The 16,295-nt window shown below is 53.8% G+C and overlaps 2 protein-coding genes and 1 pseudogene across 3 annotated transcripts, besides 1 other annotated feature; 2 read left to right on the forward strand and 1 right to left on the reverse strand.

Annotated features, from left to right (window-relative positions):
• Positions 1-309: 309 nt before the first annotated feature.
• On the reverse strand, positions 310-4,544 carry NCS54_00555900 (annotated as a pseudogene). The gene is made up of 3 exons: positions 1,941-4,544; positions 1,301-1,882; positions 310-1,248 (listed from the first exon to the last, which is right to left on the reverse strand).
• Positions 310-4,544: a sequence feature.
• A 3,862-nt stretch (positions 4,545-8,406) lies between these two features.
• Positions 8,407-12,013, forward strand: NCS54_00556000 (Hypothetical protein; the record flags this gene model as incomplete). Its single annotated transcript, XM_053151058.1, has 5 exons — positions 8,407-8,470; positions 8,572-9,155; positions 9,209-9,275; positions 9,330-10,665; positions 10,714-12,013. The coding sequence occupies 5 exons, from the start codon at positions 8,407-8,409 to the stop codon at positions 12,011-12,013; spliced, it is 3,351 nt and encodes a 1,116-aa protein (XP_053007033.1).
• Positions 12,014-13,670: 1,657 nt separating this feature from the next.
• NCS54_00556100 (Hypothetical protein) lies at positions 13,671-15,997 on the forward strand (the record flags this gene model as incomplete). Its single annotated transcript, XM_053151059.1, has 5 exons — positions 13,671-13,721; positions 13,876-14,440; positions 14,494-15,086; positions 15,138-15,507; positions 15,555-15,997. 5 exons carry the CDS (start codon positions 13,671-13,673, stop codon positions 15,995-15,997), a joined length of 2,022 nt encoding a protein of 673 aa, XP_053007034.1.
• Between the last annotated feature and the right edge of the window lie 298 nt (positions 15,998-16,295).

Below are 16,295 nucleotides of genomic sequence, written 5' to 3' on the forward strand. Positions count from 1 at the left end.
ATGCACTCATCACCCGCATTCATGACCATTCTGTTCATTAACTATCTGCCCCCCTACCCTATCCGCCTCCCAAAACACCCCGGTTGTTCGTGTGTCCAAGCAATACGCTACAATCGCACTCGCTGCCTTCACTTCACGAATGAGGGTATCAGGTGCCTTTCCATCCAGCCAGGTATCAAGAAAACACTGCCCAAAAAACCCAACAAATCTTGCCCACTTGCTCCCTTCTGGCTGCACCAAACAGCCAATACCGTCCGTCATATTGCCAACCGTCTAGATATCCTCCTCTTCTACACAACATCTAGCCCTTCATCGCCGTGGCAGGTTGTTTCGCCCAAAGTTGCCCGAGAACGCGGGTCCTCCACCAGCATTCCATCCCTGTGTCACGCTGTTCTTGACAATAAGAGCTGCTGCTGCCGTGGCCGCCTGTCGCTCCTTTTGGCGATGCCGTTCCTTGAGATAGTGCGCCGCCTCAGGTCGCATGCGGAGGATGCGCAAGATCATATCATCGCTCGGGTCTGCCTGTGCCTCTCGACGCTTCGCCTCCTTAGCCTTGCGCATGGTGCCCAGGTTACGGCTCATCATGATACTCTTTCCACGCCGGATCGTTCCCATGCTGGCAAAGGCACTGGCACTGCCCAGCGACGCTCCGAGCGCCGCTGGGGCTGAGAGCCGGTTCTGCTGCTGGTTCTGCTGCTGGAGGGCCTGCTGTGCCCGCTGCGCCGTTGCGGCCGCCATCCGTTCCGACTCTCGGATCAAACTGTTAGTGTCCTCGAAGTAGAAGAAGTTCAGCGACGCCAACTCGTGCCACTTAGGCGACTTCAGCGTCTCCGCTGGGACACCCAGCTGCTCTCCTGAATCGTCCTTGGCATTGAAGAAGGCAAAGAGTAGATCTAGCCACCGGTACACAATGTCCAGCTCTTTTCGTGTAAGGGGCCGTTGTTGAGAAGGCTTTTCTGATAGGGGTGGCACCAAAAGATGCTCAATCACCATCAGAACCTCCTTCCAGAGTCGTGCCATGACGGCATCCATCGTGGCCTTAGTCAATGTCTGCTTCATGATGGCAAAGTTCTCATCGAAGTAGGCAAACAGAGGATTCAGCACTGCATCAATCTGGGCTGGGGTCGCCGTTGGCGCGACTGATGCCCGTTTCTTCCAGAGGCTCGTTACCGATGCACCAATACCACCGGTTCCCAGCAGATGTCTTAGAGTCTCGAGAGACAATGTGCTGTTGATCTGAGAGGTGAGCTGTAGAGTGTTAGCACTCTGTCCTCTGTAATGATTCGGGGCGATACCATACCTTATCCGTAACCTTTCGGACCATGTCTCTCTCAGTGCGCTTGAGATGTCTAAAGGCCTTTCCAAAGTGGAACTGAATGTCATCACGCTCACCCTCCATGCTGACTCTGATCAGCAATCGACCCTGGAGGTCAAGAGGTAGCCAAAACTCCCGAGGCAAGTAGTCGCCGAAGTGGAGGGGATCCAATTTGAGTGACGTTCGTCCCACGTAGTCATGATCGCCAAATGTATCGTAATCCCAGATCGTCGCAATCATATTGACTGACCCTTGAACTGTGATGTCAAAGGTTTCATCCCAGCGTGGGTTCAGGTTCTTCTGAATGATCCTTGTCTTGTGCAGTCGCTTTTGATATTCGTCACCAAACACCACGTAAGGATCACTGAACCCGTTGGGATCACAGGCCTTGAGGTCCTCGGCCTCAACCACCTTGATCGTAAAGGTGTACTTGTTGGGCCTGCGTGTCTTCTTCTTGGGTCCGTCGATGCTCTCTAGCAGAGCGGCGCAAGCATCGGGGTCCATAGCCCTCTCCAGCTTATCCAACTCTTGCATAGCATACTCGATATTGTTGAGCTTGACAAAGGACTAGGCAAGGGTTAATATCCGTATGGTTAGGACTATGGTTTGTGAGTGTGGTGCTTACCTCCGAGTAAAACTGGAAGGGCTCAACCCTTTCCTTGTTGTTCCAAGCATCCTTTGCATACTTCATCCACTTCTCCTGAGTGGTCTGAGTCTGTGCGGCCAACTCCTCGGCTGACGGGCGATCCATCTCCTTTGCAAATCGTTGGTCCACAATCTCACAGTACTTTCCAATACCAACCGAGAATGCCCTCGAGAGAGCCGTCATGAATCTGGCATGGTGTTCCCGGTTGTCCCAGTTGAGCTGGAAGATGGTCTCAAGTGTCTGATTGAAAAACATGAACATATCAATAATGGACACACTGTGCCGCTCCGAGTCTCGGGGGATGTCATCTGGGTTCTCAGTGCGGACTTGGAACTGATCCTGCTTGATGGCCTGTTCGACGTATTCTTCCATCCTGCCTTCGGCAGCGTTGATCCAGCGCCACACAAAGTCAACCAAGAGGTTCTCGATGTTGAATGCAAAGGGTCGGCTAGGGAGATTTTCAGAGTGAATCTGGCGGATCGCAACAAGCTCCCTGTATAGGTCGAATCCGTCTTGGATATCATGCTCGGCGCCAGTCTCTTCGCCCATTCCCAGAATGGACTCAAGGATCGCCTTGGCGTCCTCCTCAAAGCGCGGGAATATCTCCTCAACCAGGATGGTGAAGGGATTTACACCCATGATCTCGGGATTCTTCTTGTATCGCTTCTTGATTCTCTCGCAATGCTTGATGACTGTCTTGCCAAGCTTCACCACATTACCGAACACCCAGTCATTTCTGTCCGCTGAGATCTCCTTTTCCATATTCTGACGGTATAGTTCCTTGGCTTGTTCATGGAGACTTTGAGTCAGATGTGCCGCAAATTCAGACGCAGCTTCAGCTCTCGGAGAGAAGCAAGGGTCGTTGAAGATGTGGTTGCTTAGAATGTACTGGATGACTCCAATATCGGGGGCTTTGGCTGCGTAACACTGATCCATCTGATCATACAGCTCACGCAATAACGTCTCGTGAAGGTTATGGAGAGTGTGCTGGTAGACGGCAAAGTCATGGACTGTCCAACGACTCGGATCGATCTCAGTGAGGGGAGTACTGTAGTGTGACATATGGGGAGGCTTTTTGGGTTCTGGGAGTGGTGTCTTGACGAAGTCTAGAACAGCGTCCAACTCGTCGGGGAGAAGTTCCCGATCCATAAAGTTGCGTGATGCAACCTCGAGCAAGGTGATGAGTCTGGAGAATTGGGGCACTCTCCATCTCACACAAAGCTCGGTTAGGAGGTCCATGGACTGCTTTGACAGGGGTTGATACTCAAGATCAGGGTCGTTGTTGATCTGGTCAAAGGTCATGGCATGCTGAAGGATATACTTGAAGAAGGCTCTAGGATCCGGCGGAGTGAATGTGTAGATGTTGCCCTCCACTGCTCGGATGCCGGAATCACCAAGGTTTAGGGAAGCAAGGCTAAGAGACGGATCAAAGGCCATGGAACCGTCGTTTGATTGAGAAAGGGCACGGCTGAGGTCTGCATAGGCTCGATCGTCATAAGTAGACTGAGGCCTACTGGACAAGCCTTGGTCCAAGGCACCAGCCGACGTCTTTGCCAGCTCTGGCTTGGCAGTCAGGATATCGAGCATCATCTGCGAGAGATGGGTGGCTTCGGACTTTTGCCACTCCAAGAAAGCGTCTTCCACATCAAAGTCCTGGCTCCTCAGAGCACCAGGCATGTTCGCGCTGAGCCTAGCCTGATAGGACTTTAGGTCTTTGAGGGCAGCCTCCTCTGTCCACGACTGCTTGTTTTCATTGATCTCGGCTTGCGCTTCAGAGAGACTCATACCAAAGATCCTGGCCACTTGCTGAACAAGGGGCATGTCCTTGACGTCGTAACTCAGGGGCACGATAACTTCGATGGTTGTGCCAGCGCCATCGGATCCACTACCGACCAGGTTCTGGTCATTTGTGAGCAGCTTCTTCTCGAGTGAATTAAGCTTGGACAAGAGTTCGGGCTTATCGCTGCCGTGATCATGAAGAATCGCGCTAAGAAGACGAACAAAGAGGGCGAGGTGTCGATCAGGGAGGAGTTTCCATGAGTCGTCGTCTGGAGCAGCACCCTTCTGCGCCGCCTTCGTGGCAGCAGAGTAGAACATGAGAATGAGAGGCTCCACCTTCCTCTCCTTGTCAATGGTTCTCTTGAAGTTGTCCTCGGAAAAGGTGATGTAAGCTTCAGCAAACGTCCGTTTGATAGCAGCGTCATTGAAACCGGGGACACGCTCCTGGCCCTTGACTACGTTGGTCACCCGGCTGAGCACCTTGTACGAAAAGTTGTGCGGCAGCTTCATGCTCGACGAAGAGCCTGATGTGAATTCCTGCACCAGCATACCGACGCTGGTATGGGTTCTGACAGGTTGCTTCGGGGCGGGGACATATTGTTTTCGCTTGGTCTTGGGTTGCAAGAGATAATGTAGGTAGGCAGAGCGCAAGGCGAAGCTGCGAGCATCGTCATGTTCAACAACGATGGGCTGGGCTCTGGATGTCGCGCGGGCTCTGCCGATATCCCTACTGCTGCCCATGCGGCGGCTGGGATTGTACGAGTGTCGAGATGACATGGCGGCGGCGGCGGCGGCGGTCGAGGGCTGACGGCGACGTGGACGGTGAGGATTTGAAAGAACGACGGAGTTGCTCAGGACGCGAGATGGTGCCCAGTATGGTCTATATCTACGCGCCCCAGCTCATGGCAACCGGCGGCGGTTCGAGAGTAAGATGGCGCCAGCAAACGTCGATGCTGATGGAGGAGAAAGTGGGAGGGGGGACGGAGCCTGGTCTGAGCGAGCCAAGGGAGACAAGTAGCGAGGGGTCTTGGATGCTGATGTAGAGAGAGTAACAGATATGCGGTGAGTTTGCGAATGGAATGACAAGGTGCGATTGTGATACAAAGACCTTTGAGTCGGTCGCGAGATGATTTTTTTTTGACTCTGGAACTTTGGTTAGAATGCCGCTGATGGGAGATTGACGGTGTGAAGTGATGGAGGAAGTAGGAGTCGCCCCGTCGCCTCCTTCAGTCCATCTGATTGATCCGTGCGATAAGCAGTAGCAAGGTAGGTACCAATACGAAGGGGGGAAGAAAGCGGTAAAGACAGCCAAGCCAGCTCAGCAAGTTGAAAGGAGTGATTAGCTGGAGAGATGTGATACCGGCGCACTGCAATTTTGGTGTGACGGGGAGACAATGACGATCGCTCTCAAGATGGAAGCCGCTGAAGGTCTGCTCAAGTCGTGAAAGATACTACGACGCATACAACATTAACACCAGGTTGTCCTGCGAATGTGGGCAGCCGCTGGATGCTACAGCGCCCAAACAAAGCCCAAACCCCAGAGCTCAGCCCAAATGATGGAACGCAACGTCATCCATCCAAGTTGGCTCCATGGGCTGAGAGCCTGACACGCGCCAGGGATATCCAATGGCTCCGTCCCCTGGATAGGACGGACCCTGAGGAGCGCTAACTTTGCGCTACTGCCCGCCCGAGCTCGGGCGCTTGCTTTCTGTCTTTGCTCTCCTGAGGGTCGGGTCGGAGGCTGCGCCACGCAAACGCCGCATCCGCCACACCAATCTCATGATGGATTCATGGCGGCTGAGACTTCTTGACAATTGGAGACATGGGTTCGGTGAATAGTGAAGGTAACAGAGGATGAGATATTAATAACAAGGGATAGGAAACGTCCTCTCTCTTTCAGGTACCTTACTATTGGTATCGTACTGGCTGCAGCCCTTCTCATTGTCATTTGTAGATCTGGACCTGATAAGGCTCTTTCATTCCGCCATACATTCACTTTTCATGCAAGGCATTCCAATCAAGTCAAAGAATGAATCTGTATTCGTCATCAGAACAATCAAGATATGTGTGCGTGTAGAAGAAAAGTGGAATAATTAGTTGAACCCCTGCGATGAAAGACGATATACCACTGTCGTTCTGTTAGTCTTATGGCCGTTATTGGGGTCTCGACCGGCCGAGATCTAGACCAGCCTCGACCCTCATCGGAAATATGCCAGAATCTCGTATGAACTGCATAACTACGTACCCAGTGTACAGATATAGCCTTGTGCGACTGCAAGAATATGCAGGACGGCTGAGCCACAGCTTGTCAGTAAGATGGCAGCGCGTACGGGTCACCTTCTTTTGCAAACAAAGACAGTCATGGCAGGACATCATGTGTTTCTGTCCTCGTGTTCTCTACACTCAGGACCAGATTGACAGCTCACGAGGACGCTGAAGCCGCTGCACTCCAGATTTGGAAGCCACCTTTTCGCATGCATCTTGGTTGCAATTCGCCACAGACCATGTGCTCTATCACCTCGAGGCTGCTCAAGCAAACAACTTGGTTGTGCCTTGATTGACATGACTGGTTATCACCACCTGACTTGGGATGGATGACGAGCAGCCTCTCGACGATTGGGTAACAATCTGGAGCTGGAGGTTAAAGGACTCTAACCCCGCCTAAAGAGGAGCCACGGCCATGGATCCTGGACGTCGAATGCCTGAAAGGATCAGCAGCAGCAGTTCCTTGTCTGGAGAATCAAGGATCGGGCCAGGGTTCTGGAGTCGGGTGCCCTTGAAATGACTGCGTGACAGTGTGACCGGGGAGCGAGGTCACTGGGGTTGAGCGGGAAAAGGGTCATGTCAAGCGCAAGCGTGGTTAGCACTCGCACTCTTGCCACTGTACGACTGTCAGAGCGCTAAACCACCTAACGAGTTTGGGCTGAGACCGCCGTTGGCGCATTTAGCTACAGGAGCCGCTGCCCCAGCCGAAGCGCCCACCAGGAGCGCCGTTACGTTTCAAACCTGTTGGCACAAATGATTGATTGCGCGGGAGGATAGGACTGGACAGGACAGCCTGCGCAGCTCGATATCTCCAATTTTAGAAGCTCCACAGGTACCTGCACTTGCTACTGGCCCTGGCTTGTGTTCAATGTCACTGATGCTGTGCCTTTGTCGGACCGCTGATCCAACAACAGACAAGGAACCTAGTCGACTTGAACCAAACAATGGATAGCCCCTCCGAGGATCAACTTCTGTTTGAGAGACCCGGGCTTGTTCTGTTTCGCAAGGGTCTCGGGCCGGATAAAGGCCAGTACCTTGTTTTCCGGTGCTCAGCATCCGTAAACTGAACCTGAACCTGAAAGTAGAAGCCGGGGTAGCCTCTTCAGAGAGGGTGGTTCATAATAGAGGGTGGGAGGTGGAGGGTGGATTGTCACAAAGAAATGCCCATGACACCACCAACAGACGAGATCAGACCTCTATATGTGTGATACATATTGATGACCGAGATCGTAAAGTGTACCAAAAGTGGAAAAAAGACAGACAAGAACGCCAAGGTTTGTTGATCGCTGCGAACTGGCTTTCTAATTCTGCAGCCATTCTCCATAGAAGCACCTTGTGTGGATTGGATGAATGTCTCATGTACGACCGGCGCCGCATCCCCGACAAGCAGCAAGCAACCAACTTACATACATACATACATGCAAAGACCCTGCCGAGCCAAAGTAAAACACCGACGACTAATTTGCCTGTTGGGGCCAGAGGACGAACATCCCGGGCCTTTGCTTTATCTGTCTGGCCGAGGGCTGCTGCTAAATACAAACTTCCATTCTGTGGGATTCGGCGCGTGCATTCTGTTCTTCTTTCTTCCTCCCCCGACTGAAGTGATTCTACGCCTTAGTTATCCACTGCAAGACAGGGCGAAAGAACCATCCTCTCTTGCTTCACTCTTGTTCCCCTCCTCCTCTTTTCATCCGCCTCCCCCCGCCAACCAACCATCGGCCGCTCGCCCGCAGCTTCTCCGTCGTCTCTCTGCCCGCCTTAACCTTGACATCCGTCTTTCGTCGCTTTCTTCATCTATCCCAGTAATCGCCGGCATTACGACACCCACAGGCAGCAGTACTATTATCAGAGCGCCATTTTATGACTGCCTGTCCCGCCGCGCACTCGACGCCTCGATACTTACGTCGCCCCTCGAGCTTCGCGCATCCGCTAAATACATAGACGACACGCCCATTCCCGAGGCGGTCGCGAACGTCCAGCCCGCCTGCGCCCGCGCCCTGAGCCACAGCCAGCCAGCGAGTCTGCATCCTGCGACTCCGACATCATTTCTACAGCTAGTCGAGGTGCGAGTGGGCCACTCCGGTTGGCTCAGCGCCAGATGACGGTCCCCCTTGTCCCGCCCTGAGCCCCGCGCTACCACGATTCGTACTGGCACTATCCTGTCCTTGCTGGCTGCTGGCCTGCTGCTACTGCTGCGACTGCTGCTGCTCGCTCGCTGTCACGGTGTCACGGTGTCGCCTGTCGCCTGTCGCCTGTTTCGCTGTTGTGCGCCCCCCCCGGTGTGCGTGCGTTCGTCGCTCCATCTTAAAAAGATCCCGACAGCTCCAGTTGTTGGGCCCGGCCGCGACTGTTTCCGTCCCCCGTCTCTCGCCGCTCGCCGCCCTCTCATCGCGACTCAACAATGGGTATCGTCAGCAGCAAGCCCGACGACGGGGCTGCTCTCTACCTGAGAGATCAGAACCGATGTACGTTGATTTGTCCTTCCCCGCGTCTTCTCGCTGCGATCCCGCTCCCGCTCCGAGTCCTTGTGGCTTGTTCCTCCAAACTGACCGACTCTGTCTCCTAGTGAACATATCTTCCTTGGTCGTTACAAGCCCACGGAAGCGAACCTCTGTTAACATTGTCCCCAATGCATATCCAACTACCAAGATAACTGCCCAGAGAACACTCGGCGACACATCTCCCATAGAATTTGTTCAGGTTGGTTTGCGCCGCTTCCCCCCAGCTTCCCCTCCTCCCATCAGTCCTCGACCTTTGTTTGCAGCTCCTGACCCGCCCCAGGATCCCGACCCCTCAAACCCGAGCGGTGCACCGAGTTTTCTAATCAAGCTGAGCAACGATGACGAGCTCATATTCTCCTTCACATTTGTCATGCGCCAGTCGCAGGGCCAACCTGACGCAAATTCCGGCCCCATCGATACCAGCATTTCCGGCCTCACCTATGTCAACGCCTCCAACCCCAGAGAAGTCGAGAACCTCGTGACTCGAGAGTTCCATGCCGACCCGAATCTACACAAGAATGCCAACGTGGCCTTGGTTGGTGACTATTCAACCGGTGGAAGCCCGTCAGTGACATTCGAGTGGACATGGAAGTGGAAGCCGCCGAAGCCCACAGAGGACAGAGGTGGCGGATGGAGGAACTCGTGCAGCGTACTATCTTCCTTTCTGTTACTTGACGAGTGCATACTGACTTGAAGATGTAGTTTGTTGAGTACGATTCTCGGGCCCATCGACTGCACACATTGGCGAGCTTCTCCTATTTTGTTGCAGGTATTAACTTCCTGACCCAACATTTATGCCTCTCGCCGGCTCACACTATTCCAGGCACAGGCGCATCCTTGAGCCATCCGAACTCGCCCTCCCCTCCTTTCCTGCTAGCATCCCCACCCAAGATTCGAGTTGCCTCGTCCCAATCAGTAGACTCCCGCATGACCGTTCCAGATATCCTCGACGAACCCGTCTCGCCCTTGATGTCTACCGCCGAGGTACCACCTACACCCTCGTTCAGGGAAGCGAAGGAGCCTGTCAAGGTGGACGTACCTTGTCCCAAGCCTGGAGACGAAGTCATGGTGAGCGACGACGGACCAGTCTTTCGGGCTACCCTCAAGGCTCTGGAGCAAAAGACGGGCAACATGAGGACCCAGATGAAGAAGGTTCTGAAGAAGGCCGAACACGCACACGCATGTCAAATCGAAGCCAACGACGCCTTCCTCGCCTTCGTTGACTCGCTCCGAGATGCTGCGTCAACCAACGCCAACGCCGTCCAACCCGCTCTGGAGCACTACTTTGACAAGATTGCGCGAGAGATCCTCAGCTTTGAGCGCCAAAATACCTATAACCTCCAAAAGATCATCATCGACCCTGTAGCGAAGCTATACCAGGTCGACATCAAGCAGGCCGAGTCGAAGAAACGAGACTTTGAAGAGGAGAGCAAAGATTACTATGCATACGTATCCCGCTACTTGGGGCAACGTCAGGACTCGGTCAAGGCTAAGAAGCTTGCGGAGGCCGATTCCAAGTACCAGAATAAGCGACGCAACTTTGAGCTCAAGCGGTTCGACTATTCCAGCTTCATGCAGGACCTCCACGGAGGACGAAAGGAACAGGAAGTTTTGTCTCACCTTACGAAATTCGCCGACTCCCAAACAAGGGGATTCCTCGCGACAGCCAAGAAAATCGAAACCCTCCTGCCACAACTTGAGGCGCTATCGAATGAGGTTCAGGAAGCTGACAAGGAATATCAATATCAGCGACGTGAGCGGGAAGAGAAGAGGCGCCTGCTTGAGAAGACCAATACCCCCTATAAAGAGCCTGAGCAGAGCAGCACCATTAGCAGCATCCCTATCACCACTGCCACTAACGGAAGTGCTGGTAACACCTCGGATTCCGACCTGGGCCGCGCTGATAGCACTGGATCACAGCTTAATTCTGGAGCCGCGAGCGCTCCTTCAGCCGTGGAACTATCTAGGTCCCCTGGTAGCGCACAGCCGATGGTAGGAAGCCCCGTCGCGGCATCCAAGTTCAAGGGGATCCGCGATCTTGAGGAGCGTGATAGCTCACAATCGGTTGTCACCCACCGCAAGGAGGGACTCTTGTGGGCGCTCAACAGGCCTGGAGGACATGTTGACCCTCGAAACTTGAATAAACAGGGCTGGCACAAGTGAGTTTCCCAATCATGACGCAGTAGATATTTACTGACCCTGTACAGGTTCTGGATCGTTCTGGATCAGGGAAAGCTGTCTGAATATAGCAACTGGAAACAGAGGCTGGATCTCCACATGGATCCCATCGATCTCCGAATGGCCTCAGTTCGAGAAGCTCGGAATGCTGAGCGACGGTTCTGTTTCGAGGTGATCACCCCGAACTTCAAGCGAGTGTACCAGGCTACATCAGAGGAAGACATGAACAGCTGGATCTTGGCTATCAACAACGCTCTTCAGAGTGCCATGGAGGGCCGGAGCTACCAGGGTAAACCAACTTCATCGAACGGCGACTCCATCAAGAGAGACATTGGCTCTGTTCTCACAGGCAAGACACAGTCGCTGAGCCACGGCAACCATCACAGCTCCTCCAGCAGCGGCATACCCAGTCGTAGGATCACAGTGGGTGCAAGGCCCAGCGCAGTCAGAACCTCAAGCTCCGGCTACGACGAGTACCCCGACAGGCTTCTGCAGATGATTCGGGACAACGATCAAGGCAACATGTGGTGCGCCGACTGTGGTTCCGGATCCAAGGTGGAGTGGGTGTCGATCAACCTGGGTATCATCCTGTGCATCGAGTGCAGTGGTATTCACCGTTCTCTCGGTACCCACGTCAGCAAGGTACGATCTCTGACGTTGGACGTCAAGTCTTTTACGGTCGATATTGTCGAGCTCCTCTTGCTCATCGGGAACCGTGTGTCGAACATGATTTGGGAGGCCAAGCTCGATCAGTCACAGAAGCCAACAGCACAGGCGAGCCGTGAGCAGCGTCTTAGGTTCATCACATCTAAATATGTGGATCGGGCGTTTGTAGAGCCCATCTCACCGACGCTATCACGATATGCGACAGCGGATGAGACTCTGCTGGCCGCTATTAAGAAAAACGAGATCCAGCAGGTGCTGTACGCCCTGGCACTTAAGGCGAACCCAAACACTGTCGACAAGATGAGGGGCACTCACGCTGTATGGCTTGCTCTGGCTGCGGCAGACCCGGCAGCCCCGTCTCCTACCCCTGTGTCGGCAGCCGATGACGGCAAGTCTGTGCCGTTCCCAGTAGCGGAGTTGCTGGTCCAGAACGGGGCCGAAATCCCTTCAGCGATGCCGGCGTTCCCTCTGGGGCGCTTCGCGCAGCTCTACGTAGAGCAGAAGCGTGGGCGTGGGGTAACTGGGAGCTCTGGCGATGCAGTCCCCTCACTACCTGGAACAATGAGTCCAGCCGAGAAGCTTCAGCGTGAGAGAGAAGCTCGACTTCAAAAGCGCGTGAGCACAGGAGGCAGGCTGGCCAGATCTCCCATACCCGAGAAATAGGAACCCGGCTGCTAGGAACGATTGGCAGGCTTGGGTTTCTGCTACTATCTGTATGACCTCTCACGGCCACAGAGCCTGGAGAGCAAATGATTCTGCATTTTTCATTCTTCGTTTTTTTTTCTTGGAGGCGATTGGGTTGACGACGACTTCGCTTTGATAATGACGGACGGCAGGCACTTTTGATAAGAGAAAGACGGGTGTCATGGAGTTTACAGGCGTTGACGATCGCTTTCTCCGGACCATGACGGTTGGGAAATGCGACATGAACACAACAGGCGAACTGCAGAGAACAAGGGAGAAGAGGAGATGGATATGGGCATGTTTTGGAGGGGAGGAGGAGGTGTAGAATGGATGGTGGTGGGAGTAGAGCTTTCTTGTTAAGAGTGCCAAGTTGTTGGATAGGCACGTCTTGTTGAGTATTATACGCCGAGAAGCACACCTAGGCATGGATATTGAATAATGGTAATGCCGAGTTGAGGATGTGGCATATTTGTTTCTGTTCTGCGGTGAATCCTTTGGTGGAATTGAGGCGTTTCGAGCGTTGAAGTTTGAGATAATCCAGATTTCAGTCCCTTGACTGGTCGGTACTCGAGTCATGACGCGCGTGACAAGAGAACATGGGAGTGGGTTAGAAAACGGGCGTCAGGGGAGCATGTGGAACGCCTCATTCTGGCCGACAGCGTGACTCGCCGAGGCTGGCGGATGACGACATGGGGAAAGGTCCATGGGATAAGAACAGGGCTCTAGTGTATGATCATCTGGTGTTTAAGCATGGCCTGGCATCTCGATGGTTGATTGTAGTGTCATCTATGAAGTTGAAGAAGCTGTCCAATGCGATGAGATACAGGAGGATCCACATGTAGGGCACTCGCAGCCCCCTTGTCATGAGTGACAGGAGAGACAGCATCATGTCGGCCTCCTGAACTGGCTTCGCCTGGCTCACAACTCTTGAGCAGTTCTAGTTACAGGCAGCTGGAGCAAATGGTTCCACTGAAACGAGGCGAGATCCATACCACAGCCCACGGACGGATGCTGGGCGGGGGCTTATGAACACATCTGCCATCCCTTACAGGCCTGGTGCTGTGCAGGCTGGGTCAGGTACTTGATCGAGCTCCCCGATGCTGTCATGGACGGGCATTGCTACCTGTGACCACTTCGGCTGCGCAGACCTGGTGCTCAAATATATGATGCTCGAATCCCTCTCCACAACTCGCAAGAACCGGTAGTCATTCTTTTAATTATTACAAGCCCCCCCTTCCTCGAGGCTGTGACTCGCTCGGTAGGTCAACGTGCAAGGGCTAAGTACATGGGGGCCGTACCCAGGTACCTCTAAAGTGGCTTGGAACCAACAAGTACCATCGCCAGGCAGTTGTCGCACCCCAGGTACTTTGGACTCTAGCTCTAGGCTGCCTCCTCCACCATCCGTCAGAAGAACAACCACAAGTCTCTAGGGCCCGTTCGTTCACGACACATCCCCTTCCCTTCTTTCGCTTCAGACATTTGCTTCTTTCTTTCCCCTTCTTCCTCCCAGGCATCACTTTCTTCCCCTTCCCCACCAGATCAGCGTCCCTGTTCCTGGCCGTCATCTCAGCTCACCCCCATCGTGATCAATTTCACCTGGCTCCTCTCCAGCTTCATCCACGGGTCCCTTTCAGCCATGGCTGACATGGCTCCGCGAAACGAAAAGAGCCAATTGAAGCGTCCGCGCGTCAGTCTTTCCTCTCCTCTGCTCTCCTTGCCCTCGTTTTCCTGCGTTTGCGCTGCCGCTCCCCAGGCATCGTCCGTCTCCGAAGACTCCGTTGCGCGCGCAACGGCTGTCGCGCTCTCCTTATCTTGCTACTCGTGCTGACATCGCTATTCAGGGCTCGCTACCAGAGGACGAAACCGAGACCAAGAAGCCTCGCCGAGCCGAACATCTGTCCCCCGGCGCGCCGGACAAGACTCCCGTCGCCAATAAGCAGCATCTCCCTTCCCCCGTCACACACGTCACCGAAGACTCTGGCGACCTCGTCAAGGAGGCCACCGTCACTCCTCCGGGGCAGCACCAGCAGGAAATCACCTCAAAGAAGACCGAAGACGCCTTTTCCCAGGCCCAGGCGCTGTCCTCGCCGCCCCAGGACACCCAGCCGCTCAGCCAGTTTGTCGACCGCCACCCTGCCATCTCTGACGACATTGAGGATGAGGTTCGCGAAGGCGTCTGGGGATACCTGGTTCCTCTCGATCCCAAATATGGCGACAAGCCCATTGTCTTGAAGAAGCGAAGTGCGTGCCCCTTGCCAGAGACAGTTGCCGATGGTGTCAAGAAAGAGGATGTGCCCAAGACCAACGGTAAAGCAGTCGCGTTGAAGGAAGAAGAAGCCTACGAGAAGAAGAAGGCCAAGGGCGTTCCTTCCGGTGGCTATTTGATAGGCCGCCATCCCGAGTGTGGTCAGTAACCTACCCGTCTTGTGTCACCCGAGCATCGCAGTTAACCTGAGCAGACATTGTCGTCAATGACGGAATTGTTTCGAACCGACACTGCCTGATCTTCGCCGAGAACAAAGGCAACGACACCGTTGCGATCGTCGAAGACCTCTCGAGCAATGGAACCTACGTCAATGAAGCCATTGTCGGCCGAAATCAGCGTCGCGAGCTGGAGGAGCAAGATGAGATTGCCGTCCACGGCAAGGCGCGCTTCGTCTTCCGCTACCCCCAGGCCCGCCAGACAAGCGACTTCTTGCAGCAGTACACGCTTCTGGAGAAGCTTGGCAAGGGGCACTTTGCCGAAGTCTATCTCTGTGTTGAAAAGTCGACCGGTCAGCGATACGCTGTCAAGATCTTCACCAAGCACCCTGGCATGGAGGATCGCTCAAAGACCGAGGGTCTGCAGCAGGAAATTGGCGTGCTGATGGGCGTCAGCCATCCCAACGTCCTCTGCCTCAAGGACACGTTCAACGAGCGCGACCGTGTCTACCTGGTGCTTGAGCTTGCGCCAGAGGGAGAGCTTTTCAACTACATCGTTATGAAGCAGAAACTCAGCGAAGACGAATCAAGGAAACTATTCTTGCAGCTGTTCCAGGGCATTAAGTATTTGGTAAGTATCCTGCCGAATGTCTGGTTCGAGTTGAGAACTCACCATGTTTAGCACGAGCGCAACATTGTGCATCGGGATATCAAGCCCGAAAACATTCTACTAGTTGACAAGAACCTCCATGTCAAGCTCGCCGACTTTGGATTGGCCAAGATTATTGGAGAAGAGTCATTTACTACTACACTCTGCGGAACTCCTAGTTACGTTGCTCCCGAGATTCTGGCCGACTCGAAACAGCGCAAGTACACAAAGGCCGTCGACATTTGGTCTCTGGGAGTCGTGCTCTATATCTGTCTGTGTGGTTTCCCGCCTTTCTCAGACGAGCTCTACTCGCGCGATTTCCCCTTTACTCTATCCCAGCAGATCAAGAGTGGACGATTCGACTATCCTTCGCCCTACTGGGATTCTGTTGGCGACCCAGCCCGTAAGAATTTCTGCGTCCTAGACACAACTGTTTACTAACATGACTAGTTGATCTAATTGACTCAATGCTGATTGTCGACCCCGAGAAGAGGTTTACAATTGATCAATGTCTCTCACACCCCTGGCTCACCCAGAACGCCCCCAGTGTCAACGACAGCACCGGCGGCCTAGTGGGCGGGCTTGCAGGCCTCGAGGTCAACCGAAGAGTGCCGGCTAGAGAGCGAACCCTCCTATCATCGATCAACTCGGTGCAGGTTACGGCCCAGCTCGAGGTGGGCAAGAACAAGAACCCTGTCAAGGTGTTTTCCAAGAACAAGGGCCGTGTTACCAACGTTCACAAGGAGGCGGGTCCCGCTTCTCAACGAGCACCCCAAGAGTTCATGGAGCTGGGAGGTAAGGGCGATCAAGAACTCTTCGGAGATGAAGATTCGAGCATTTACCCAATAGGTGATAATGCCAGCAAGGTCAAGGCGGGAAAGGCCGAGCGATAAGGCAGCAATAGTTTGCACAACATGGATTTTGGGGTATAGGCGAGTCTGTAACTGGTTGGTGTTGGGTTTCTGTGCGATTGGATGTATTGGATGGTTTTCGATATTGTTTGTGGTTCTATAGAAGACGGGACTGGCCGCACATTGGGGTTTCGCACGGGGTTTTATATTTGGATTTTCATTTACGGCTGGGAGTCATCTGATTGAGGGCTTATCACTCAGTATGATGGCAGAAGGATTCAGCTTGGATACATGGATGGGCGACCAGCTATCGGTCGAGTCCATGATAACTTACACAACC

The sequence above is a fragment of the Fusarium falciforme genome, chromosome 4 (assembly GCF_026873545.1).
Source record: "Fusarium falciforme chromosome 4, complete sequence".
Lineage (NCBI taxonomy): Eukaryota > Fungi > Ascomycota > Sordariomycetes > Hypocreales > Nectriaceae > Fusarium > Fusarium falciforme.